The following is a 12500-nucleotide window of genomic DNA, read 5'->3' as shown; positions in this document are numbered from 1 at the left end:
ATACCTTGTTGTTGCTCTCTGGCTGCATGCAACATGTAGAGTTCTGGACCCAACGGGATGCTTTACATGAACATGTGAGCTATGTGTACATGTAATATGGTACTGTATGTTGCAACATGTGGAAGTCAATATCTTCAGGCTACCTAATAACTTGAGTGGAGTTAGCTGTTAAAGATGCTTAGCGCCATATCCCTGCTCAGCAAGTGAAGTCTGGTGTAGCACTTTGATGTATTGTAATGCTTTAAGGCAAGGATAATGCACTGTAATGGAATTCAACTGTATTGTAATCAAGAGTGCTTGCTGTCCATCGTAATATATTCACTAGTAAACCCTGTCTGAAGAACCACTAGCTTGATTATTCTGTGTTGTTTTCAAGTGCAATTTAAGGAATTTTAATTTCTGTTATCTGAAGAACTGATCCAATAAAATAACTCAAACACACATTGTTTCTACTAACATTAAATATTTATCTTTACTTTGTCTTTCCAGTACTTGCATATTGCTGCCATACATACAGTAAGGCACAATTATTATACACATTATGTACATTCTACATCCTCTGTAATTATTATACACATTATGTACATTCTACATCCTCTGTAAGAGTTAAATACAGATCTGTGCCACTGGATCTCATTCTCTGGTCCTTCTCTGCTGTACCCTGGTTCTGACGGACACACAGCAGGTTCTGATCTGATACAATCATTGATTACATAGACGTTGTGCAAGTATACAGTACATTCAAGTGATCGGTTGTCATTTTTAGCGCTCAACTTTGTGCCCAAGATAGTATTTGTAGTACCCCAAAAAGCAACGTAGCAGCTGTTTCGATATGAAAATATGTTTTTCTCTTGTCTCATACCTGTATCAGTACACAAACAATATCCCAATTCGTTTGTGTAACTTTCCAACTTTCCAATCAATAGTGTTGAACATAAAAATGTGTGTCGGTTGATGGGTGTACTGAGCTGATCTGGTTGAATATGATCTACAGTATCTCATCAACAGCTGGAAGACAGTTGAAGCAGCAAACGGTTATAGTTGGCCGAAGTGGTGTCAAAAATGGAAGCGGTCTAGTTTGTTTCAAGTCATAGCCTGCCCCTTTAACAGTGCATATACTTCATACTGTACCATATGAAAATAAAAACTAGACATTTTTTGACAATGTCAGTACAATACGCACAGTTAGATAAAATAAATAATGTGGACTTCAGTTCCCTGAGACCCCCATTCATCCCAAAAAAACAGACATTACCTTTACTGGTAACTGAAACTAAGACAGTAGCTAAAACAACATGGTTGTGCTTTCAATCCAAAACACATCTTAGATATATATTTATATAAATATATATATATAATCATATATCAACTAAAACCTAAGGACATTATACTAGCCAGAGTTGCCTCTGATTTTCTGTGGAATATTCCAAGTGGTCAGTGGTGGCGGGGGGGGAGAGGGGTGTGGCCGTTACTGTAGTGGGGGGTGGGGGGGGGTTATGGGGTGCTGGGGGAAGGAGACTGTACTTGGAATCTTGGGAGGTGGAGTCCGAATTTGCTCTGGGGGGGGGTTATGGGGTGCTGGGGGAAGGAGACTGTACTTGGAATCTTGGGAGGTGGAGTCCGAATTTGCTCTCGATGCCAGCAAATGTGGCCACGGCCAACCTGAAGCCTCCGATGTGGTCTGGGCTGGGCGCCGGCAGGCCGGGCTGAGACTTGGGAGTGGGCTCGGAGCCAGGAGGCCTTCTGTGGTCGGGAGAGAGGGAGAGAGGAGAGAGGGAGAGAGGGAGAGAGGAGAGAGGGCCGTTAAGTGATGGGGAGAGAGAAAGAAAGAAGGACATAGAAATAGGGGATAGAGAGAGAATAAGATTTTTTAAAAAGAGAATAAGAGAAAAAAAAAAAAAGAATAAGAGAGAATAAGAGAGAATAAGAGAGAGATGCCAATGGAGGAGAGAATAGCAAGAGGAGAGTGAGGAAGGAGAGTGAGGAAGAGAGTGAGGGGGAGAGTGAGGAAGGAGAGTGAGGGGTAGAGTGAGGAAGAGAGTGAGGGGGAGAGTGAGGAAGGAGAGTGAGGGGGAGAGTGAGGAGGAGAGTGAGGAAGGAGAGTGAGGAAGAGAGGGGGAGAGTGAGGGAGTGAGGAAGGAGAGAGGGGGAGAGTGAGGAAGAGAGTGAGGAAGAGAGGGGGAGAGAGGGGGAGAGTGAAGAGAGTGAGGAAGAGAGTGAGGAGGAGAGTGAGGAGGAGAGTGAGGGGGAGAGTGAGGAAGGAGAGTGAGGAAGAGAGTGAGGGGGAGAGTGAGGAAGAGAGTGAGGAAGGAGAGTGAGGAAGAGAGTGAGGGGGAGAGTGAGGAAGGAGAGTGAGGAAGAGAGTGAGGAAGAGAGTGAGGGGGAGAGTGAGGAAGAGAGTGAGGGGGAGAGTGAGGAAGAGAGAGAGGGGGAGAGTGAGGAAGAGAGTGAGGGGGAGAGTGAGGAAGAGAGTGAGGGGGAGAGAGAAAGAGAGTGAGGAAGAGAGTGAGGAAGAGAGTGAGGGGGAGAGTGAGGAAGGAGAGTGAGGAAGAGAGTGAGGAAGAGAGTGAGGGGGAGAGTGAGGAAGAGAGTGAGGAAGAGAGTGAGGGGGAGAGTGAGGAAGAGAGAGAGGGGGAGAGTGAGGAAGGAGAGGAAGAGAGTGAGGAAGAGAGTGAGGAAGAGTGAGGAAGAGAGTGAGGGGGAGAGTGAGGGGGAGAGTGAGGAAGAGTGAGGGGGAGAGTGAGGAAGAGAGAGAGGGAGAGTGAGGAAGAGAGTGAGGAAGGAGAGTGAGGAAGAGAGTGAGGGGGAGAGTGAGGAAGAGAGTGAGGAAGAGAGTGAGGAAGAGAGTGAGGTAGGAGAGTGAGGAAGGAGAGTGAGGTAGAGAGTGAGGAAGGAGAGTGAGGTAGAGAGTGAGGGGGAGAGTGAGGAGGAGAGTGAGGAAGAGAGTGAGGAAGGAGAGTGAGGAAGGAGAGTGAGGGGGAGAGTGAGGGGGAGAGTGAGGAAGGAGAGTGAGGGGGAGAGTGAGGAAGAGAGTGAGGAGGAGAGTGAGGTGGAGAGTGAGGAAGGAGAGTGAGGTAGAGAGTGAGGGGGAGAGTGAGGAAGGAGAGTGAGGTAGAGAGTGAGGGGGAGAGTGAGGAAGGAGAGTGAGGATGCAGGAGGGAGAGGAAAAGAGAGAGAAGAGAGGAGAGAGAGAACAAGGGGAAGACATTAGTGAGGGGAGAGAGTGGGGATGAATGATTTTTATTTATATTAACTATGTCCACCACAAAAATAAACATCTTAATCGAATACTAAAACTGGGAGAGTGCAATATTTTAGTCGGCCAAAAGAAAATTAAATGAATATCCCTCAATGGTTTCATGGTGCTTTCTGGGATATCTGTCCAATATGGCCACACTAATCCTGCACACACTTATCACCACATTTCTCAGGAATGGACTTTTTTTTCCTTGGAATTGGATCTTCGGGGAATTAATTCACGGCACCACAAAATAGACAAAGCAAGTGGTGTGCGTGTTGTGTTCTACTCAACTAGAGCCCACACTCAACCAGAGAATAGTCGGTTTTTGCTTCCATATTGCTCCGTTAGAGAAACTAAATCTATTAATATAACATGCTTATACTGTACATATAGTACGTGTCAAGCTGCCCTCTCAACAGTGTGGATACTGTATACCTAGAGAGAGAAGCTGAGTCTATAGACTTTACACAATGCGAGGGTATTGACACCAGGATGTTGAAACACAGTCAAAAGTTGATTTTCTAAATCTCCGTTCACTGCCAATATACGATCTACACAACATTATATAGCATATACAGTAGTCGCTAAGCCACAATATTTTGAAAAGGAAAAGCAGCTTCCTAAACCAGTGCCTGAAGCGACCTCCTGAACCCGAAGGTCCTCTCAACACGTGAGAACTGCTTTGGGGACAGAATGTGACCAATTAGCTCCAGGATGGAAAATTGCTCTCAACTAAAAAAGGCAGGAAAGAGCAGAAGTCAAGCTGATTCTCCGTGCCTCACACATCACTGCCACCAGCTGGATCTGAACACCTTCCCCCCTCATCCCTCCTAAGTGCAGGTTTGGAGCCCTGGCTGATTTACTCTCTAAATGATCACGGGTCTCCTGGCGTTTCTCCCTCTGCTGGGGACGAGGACCGGCTGCTAGTAGCCCGTCGCTAGCTCTATAGTAGGTGGTTTTAAACCAGCGAGGTCTTTCTGTACCTGGACGTCTCTGTCTGCCTTATAAAAGCAAGGAGGGGAACAGCGTTGGAAATAACCATCATTTTAAAATCCTTACACACCTACAGACAAGAACTAATGGTGCGTTCGTTTGTGGTCGGAGGGGGCAAGTCGCAAGTGGCAAAATACCTACCTCCGACCTGTGTGCATTCGAGCTATAGCGAATGATATGATGATGATATATTGACATCAGCCGGCAACTGGGGGCTGAGAAACATATCCGAATTTGCGACGAGGAAGTGCGAGTTCATGCAGCGTTTTATTTAATCATTCCTAGTAGCAAGTCGCAATTTGCCACCTCCCAGTTATAAACGAACGCACCATAAGAGCTGCCAAGGCAGGGGAACATATCACTGGCATTTTCTGAATACAGTGTTTGAGTTTGATACCGGGGCCTAGTAGGAATTTAGATACTGTATCACTAGCTTGAAGCTAAACCAGACACCAAGAGACAAAATGTATGTGGTGCGTTATATTCTTACCTACACAACTACACACTTTTAAGCCCATTGGTTCAAATGTACCTGGCTCCTAACGAAGCCACACCCACATGAATACATCACAGCTTATTTTTTTCAAGGTGTGGGCGGGAAAAACTCCAACTCACTGTCCACCGAAGTCAACGTAGAACCACCGCTGCAGAAGTTCATAGGTCACCAGGGTGACGCCAAACTGGGGTGAGGAACGGCACACTCGAGCTGCAGCAGAGATGACATCAACCACATTATAAACAACAACAACAACAGAGATAACATCAACCACATTATAAACAACAACAACAACAACAGAGATAATATCAACCACATTATAAACAACAACAACAGAGATAACATCAACCACATTATAAACAACAACAACAGAGATGACATCAACCACATTATAAACAACAACAACAACAACAGAGATAATATCAACCACATTATAAACAACAACAACAGAGATAACATCAACCACATTATAAACAACAACAACAGAGATGACATCAACCACATTATAAACAACAACAGCAGAGACAACATCAACCACATTATAAACAACAACAACAGAGATAACATCAACCACATTATAAACAACAACAGAGATAACATCAACCACATTATAAACAACAACAACAACAGAGATAACATCAACCACATTATAAACAACAACAACAACAGAGATAACATCAACCACATTATAAACAACAGAGATAACATCAACCACATTATAAACAACAACAACAACAACAGAGATAACATCAACCACATTATAAACAACAACAACAACAGAGATAACATCAACCACATTATAAACAACAACAACAACAACAGAGATAACATCAACCACATTATAAACAACAACAACAACAGAGATAACATCAACCACATTATAAACAACAACAACAACAGAGATAACATCAACCACATTATAAACAACAGAGATAACATCAACCACATTATAAACAACAACAACAACAGAGATAACATCAACCACATTATAAACAACAACAACAGAGATGACATCAACCACATTATAAACAACAACAGCAGAGACAACATCAACCACATTATAAACAACAACAACAGAGATAACATCAACCACATTATAAACAACAACAGAGATAACATCAACCACATTATAAACAACAACAACAACAGAGATAACATCAACCACATTATAAACAACAACAACAACAGAGATAACATCAACCACATTATAAACAACAGAGATAACATCAACCACATTATAAACAACAACAACAACAACAACAGAGATAACATCAACCACATTATAAACAACAACAACAACAGAGATAACATCAACCACATTATAAACAACAACAACAACAACAGAGATAACATCAACCACATTATAAACAACAACAACAGAGATAACATCAACCACATTATAAACAACAACAACAACAGAGATAACATCAACCACATTATAAACAACAACAACAACAGAGATAACATCAACCACATTATAAACAACAGAGATAACATCAACCACATTATAAACAACAACAACAACAGAGATAACATCAACCACATTATAAACAACAACAACAACAGAGATAACATCAACCACATTATAAACAACAACAACAACAACAGAGATAACATCAACCACATTATAAACAACAACAACAGAGATAACATCAACCACATTATAAACAACAACAACAGAGATAACATCAACCACATTATAAACAACAACAACAGAGATAACATCAACCACATTATAAACAACAACAACAACAGAGATAACATCAACCACATTATAAACAACAACAACAACAGAGATAACATCAACCACATTATAAACAACAACAACAACAGAGATAACATCAACCACATTATAAACAACAACAACAGAGATAACATCAACCACATTATAAACAACAACAACAGAGATAACATCAACCACATTATAAACAACAACAGAGATAACATCAACCACATTATAAACAACAACAACAACAACAGAGATAACATCAACCACATTATAAACAACAACAACAGAGATAACATCAACCACATTATAAACAACAACAACAACAGAGATAACATCAACCACATTATAAACAACAGAGATAACATCAACCACATTATAAACAACAACAACAACAACAGAGATAACATCAACCACATTATAAACAACAACAACAGAGATAACATCAACCACATTATAAACAACAACAACAGAGATAACATCAACCACATTATAAACAACAACAACAGAGATAACATCAACCACATTATAAACAACAACAATAACAACAACAGAGATAACATCAACCACATTATAAACAACAACAGTGCAACTCTTTTTGTTCTTTTACAAGCTATTCTATTAAGCTTGTACAAGCTTCTTCTTGGTCGTCGTATGGGTGGGTTGGTTTCGTACTCTTCCCCTCATCATCATCATCATCATCTTCATCTTATTCACGCCAGCCACCATACTGTACCTCCGGCCCCCTTCCAGAAGGCCCTGGGTCCCTCCTCTCTCAGAATCTTCCGGAAGCAGTCGACCAGCCCGTTGTAGGTGGTCTGTCCGGCGCGGGCCGCCACCTGTAACCTGGTCTTGATGACATCAGCCGGGGTGACCAAAGATGCGGCGGGCATGCCTGGAGAGATCACACACACACACACACACACACACACACACACACACACACACACACACACACACACACACACAGTGAACAGTTGACTCAGAAGAAAGTGTGTGTGTAATTTTCCCAGCAGTGCTTGATCAGCATTCTGCAATATGTGGTTATAGATTCATCTATTCTGAATCAGTATGCTTTATCAAAACCTCAACCGACAAAAAATCGAAACTCCCTTTGAACGTACAGCGTAGCGACCGCTAAGACCTCGTATAGTCTCTCCTCTTCATCATGACCACCATTAAGCTGCTCCAGAGGCGTGGCCAAAGTCCCCGACGTGAAGCTATAAATCCATATTCTCTGCTCTCTCCTCCCGGTCTCCTCACCAACGTACGAACGGTCGGACAATGGAGCCGTAATGAGCGCCACACACTCGGCGTCCGTGCGCGCCTCAGACAGACGTCGGTGGTTGACGGGAGGACCGACCACACTGGGCCCTCCAGGCCTCCCGCTCTCCAGGCACTTCAGCGCTGAATGGCCTCAATCATCAATATGGCGCCTGAGTCATTACCATCACCTGCCACTTCACAAAGTCGCCCGCCGCCGCTAGCTTTAGCCCCGCTTAACGAGCCAATCAATTCTAAAAGCTGCCCCCCCCCCCCCCCGCCCCGCCCCCCCCCCCACACACACTCTGCAAGATTTGACTTACTGTACTGAGGACTGAACCACTGAGTGACCACCTGGACTGATGTCCTTCACAGAGAGGGAGAAGAGGAGAGGGAGGAGAGGAGAGGAGAGGAGAGGAGAGAGAGAGAGGGAGGGAGGGAGGGAGGGAGGGAGAGGAGAGGAGAGGAGAGGAGAGGAGAGAGGGAGGGAGAGGAGAGGAGAGGAGAGGAGAGGGAGGAGAGAAGAGGGAGAGGGAGGAGAGGAGAGAAGAGGGAGAGGGAGGAGAGGGATAGGAGAGGAGAGGAGAGGAGAGGAGAGGAGAGGAGAGGAGGGGAGAGGAGAGGAGAGGAGAGGAGAGGAGAGGAGAGGAGAGGAGAGGAGAGGAGAGGAGAGGAGAGGGAGGGAGAAGAGGAGAGGAGGGAGAGGGAGGGAGGAGAGGAGAGAAGAGGGAGAGGAGAGTCCTACAGTACCTCCAACCTCCATGTAATAAAAGAGAAAGGACAGATAGCATAACCATGACATAAAACAGTAGTTGATAACTCCAAAAACACCACGGCCCTGGCCAAGGCTTTACATCAAGGGCTCTGCTTGGCCAATAACGCTGGATAAACTGAGCATGTAATTCAATTTCCTGAGCTGACTGTGAAGCACTAATTGCCAAAACACAGTAACCGCTGATAAATGTCAAAGGGAGTAATAAATGCGGTGAGCATTAAGCAAAATTCATACATTGCATTTCCAATTTTGAAACCGTAATTCGACAGTCTGGGGAATAATAATCAAAATAAAATGGAGAAGGTAAGAAGGAATGTCTCCTTGAATGTAGATGACTTTTCCCTGTAGAGCCGACGGCTGGTCAAAGCTGAGCAGACAAACCAGCGACCGACGCATCCCTCAGGACGCAAAAGGAATATGAATTATCTTCCAGTGGTCCAGACCTCCTGGCACGGCCATCCCATCCACTCCTTTTACAAACCATGCTTTCTTTAAGATTAAACCACTTCAATTCAAACATGGAAACTCTGCATTGTCTAGATCCGTTTTTCACATACGAAGGAGACCCGTTCAACTTCTCTGATGATCGAAACCGTTGGAAGTTTCTGGTGATTTCAGATCTGTTTATGGGCCGATCGCAGGGATCACTTTTAGCACTCCTAACACACACTCCCCCAGGCTGCCAGCTGTATTAGGAGTGGAAAGTTCCCCGACCTCGTTGGCAGACAGGCGCACTGTTCGCGCTGTGTTCCAAACCCCAGGCCCAATCACTGAGGACTCGTAATTAGCCACGAACCGCCATGGAGCCTGCGGTCGCCAGCGGCTTCCACCGCCAGGACTCTAGTCTACAAGCCTGAAGAACCTGGAGGAAGTCTGCAGAACCTGTGGTCTTGGGTCTACACAAGCATGAAGAACCTGGAGGCAGTCTGCAGAACCTGTGGTCTTGGGTCTACACAAGCATGAAGAACCTGGAGGCAGTCTGCAGAACCTGTGGTCTTGGGTCAAAACCGGACGAACGGGGCTATAACTAGACTGGGCTATAGGCCTGGCCTGGGTCTAGAAGATGTATGGATCTGAACTAACTCTGGTGTGAGTCTGGGTCCAGCTTTAGGGGGTGATCACACCTGGAAAAGACGCTAGAAACGCGGACGCTTCAAAGACGCTTGAACGCTTGAAACGCTGAATGGCACTTCTCGCGTCTGACGCTCAAAAGTTGAAAATAGTTCAACTTTTTTTTTTAGCCTTTTCAAAAAAGACGCTTTAAAGACGCCCGTCGAAAAAGACACCAGAACGCCAGTCAGACGCGCCGTATCATAGGAAATCAATGGTTTTACTAGCGTCTCGTTTCTAGCGTCTTTCCCAGGTGTGATCGCTCCCTTAGTCCTACGTCTAGGTTTAGCCCTAGGTACAGAGTCCGAACTCTGACCTCTGGGTCTGGGTCTAGAACGAGGTCCAGCCGTAGCTCTGGTGTGGGATCATGACCGGGAAGGTCTCACCTGCCAGGGCCCCGGCCAACAGCAGCTTGCCCGGCCCTATCTGGCCGTCGGGGTCGCTCAGGGCAGCCTTGGTGTGGGCGTAGCAGGGGAAGTAGATGGCCGAGAAGGGGATGTCCCGGAGGAAGCATGCCTTGGCACCCTGCGAGAGGAAGGGAGGGAGAGAGGGAGGGAAGAGATGAGGGCGGAGGGATAAATTGGGATGGTCCCCAAGACATATAGTGCATAGATATGTTGTATGTGGGATAGGGAAGGTCGCAGAGGGATAAAGAGAGAGAAGGAAAAAGTGAGAGAGGGGGAGAGTGATTGCAGGAAAAAGAAGGTGAAGACAGTTTGGAAGGAAGGGGCTAAAGGGGGTTTGGTACGAGACCAAAAAGAACATGGTTTCCATCCCTTATTTGGAATATATACCATGAATACATGTTTTCACGGAAGGAAAGATGTTACCTCTGAGATTTTTTTCCACTGGAACATAATTTCTCATAGCAGCTTGTGGGTTTACGTCTAAAAAATCTCTGTTCTCTTTATACTGTAGTTCGTTATCCTTCCTGGTTTGGAAGCAGTCCTACAGTTTCACACACATCGCTCTGCTTCAACGCCAGGTGAGACAGCGAGGTATAAGAGAGAGAGAGGAGGGAAAGTGAGAGAGGTAGAGAGAAGAGAGGGAGGAGGGGAAGAGGAAGATTGCACTTGTCTGTCACTGTAAACAAAGGTCTATCTTCAAGCGGATTTGGTTTCCCCCCAGGTCCGCCCTGTTGGCCGACGGCCAGGCAGACGAGGCTCGCTGAGAGGAAGGCTCGCTCGCTTCCAGCGCTCGCCACTTACACGCCGGTGAAACGGAGCTCTAGACAGGCCTCATCCTCTCACACACACACACACACACACACACACACACACACACACTAGCAGACAGCCTGTGTGACTACTGTATTTCTGTGTGCAGTGGTGTAGCAGAACGCTGGATCCAGTGTCTCCATCCCAACGCATGTAAGCACAATGTATACAAGTATATACTGTACATTGAAACGCATGTACCGCTGCAAATGACAGGGGGTCCATATCCCATATACGGGAGGCAATTAAGCCAGGGAAACAGTTGCAGTTCACCCCTGTGAGCAGTGGGGGCGCTAGTGCACCAGCCCCACCAGGAGCAGGCCGCGGCAGCAGAGAGGCTGAGGGGAAGGATAATTACCCTGACAAAGGCTGCTCTGTGCTGGGCGCAGCCCTGAGGAGCCAGCCCGTCTGGGACTTGCAGGCTGGAGCTCGTCTCCACCTCTCAATGCACATTGTCTCCCCGGCGAGGGAGACGGAGACACACACACGCACACACACACACACACACACGGGGGGGGGGCTAGGCACCGCGGGATCCAGCGTTCTCAAACACCACAGCATGCAGACATATAGTAGTCACACACACACACAAATGCAGACTCACACACACACACACACACGCAGACTCACACACACAGCCATAGACAGGTAGGCAGATTGATAGACAGACAATAGGGCACACCAGATCCACACATGGAATGCAGTACTGTAGACACACCTACATACTCATACACACGCAAACACACACACACACACACACACACACACACACACACACACACACTAACGCATGGTAGACAGATGGACAAACCGACAAGTGGCAGGTTCCGCATGGTTACACAGACATACATACACACACACACACACACACACACACACACAATGTGTAGTCTACACTACAGGTAAACTAAAGACATTGACACGGGCTCAAGCATAGCCACCAAAGGGTTAGGGTGAACCAATATTGTATATAACCGAAATTATATACAAAACCGAAATTATATACAATTAACAGTCTCTCAAGTTTGAATGTTCATCTCAAAACCCTCGTCAAATACACAGCTTGACCATTTTACTGAAGTACTACAACAATCCTCCCGCCTAAGCACTTATTGTATTTTATTGTATTGTATTGCACTGTACCTTAGATTGCTATTCTTTCACTTTGCCTTCAGCACTAGATTATGCTCTTAGTCACTTGTTTTAGAGGGAAGATGCACTTGTGAGTTCTGGCAAGTAGTAGTACATTGGCTCTTCCTACATTAAATGCAATTATTGTTAGTCGCTTTGGATAAAAGCGTCTGCTAAATGACTGTAATGTAATGTAATGTACTGAATGAAAATGTGGGCCAAATGGCATACACTGTCCTCACCACGGGGGATAAAGGCTTAGTGAAAAAACTATTTCAGAAGGCTCGGGGGAATCAAAGATCAACCATGTGTGCAGTTTTTAAACATAAATTGTGCCTAGCGAGAAGTGTGGAGCTCTTAAAGTCGCACAGAAACGGACGTTTGAGATCATCTAACTTCCCTAGTTTGACGTATTTCCGACGCAAACAAGCTATGAGGGTGGGACATGCGTTCAGAGGAATTTGATTGGAACATTGACAAGTGGACGTGTTTTAAGAACTTTAGACAGATTCGATAGAAGGATAGCGTTGATTGACGGGTGGATGTAG

The 12500-nt window shown here is 45.4% G+C and overlaps 1 protein-coding gene across 1 annotated transcript in view; it reads right to left on the bottom strand.

The window, feature by feature from the left end:
* Positions 1-1494: 1494 nt before the first annotated feature.
* The window catches only part of slc25a13 (solute carrier family 25 member 13), a gene marked incomplete at both ends in the record, with an annotated part of 64094 nt that continues 53088 nt past the window's right edge, over positions 1495-12500 (bottom strand). The window contains 5 exon segments of the mRNA XM_084455050.1: positions 1495-1601; positions 1604-1743; positions 4850-4940; positions 7193-7351; positions 9991-10129. Of these exon segments, the coding sequence (XP_084311176.1) occupies positions 1495-1601; positions 1604-1743; positions 4850-4940; positions 7193-7351; positions 9991-10129 (636 nt within the window).

The sequence above is a fragment of the Borostomias antarcticus genome, assembly GCF_949987555.1.
Source record: "Borostomias antarcticus genome assembly, chromosome: 21".
In the NCBI taxonomy this organism is placed as follows: Eukaryota; Metazoa; Chordata; class Actinopteri; order Stomiiformes; family Stomiidae; genus Borostomias; species Borostomias antarcticus.
The sequence above is the reverse complement of the archived record's forward strand: the minus strand, read 5'-3'. Positions and strand labels throughout refer to the sequence as shown.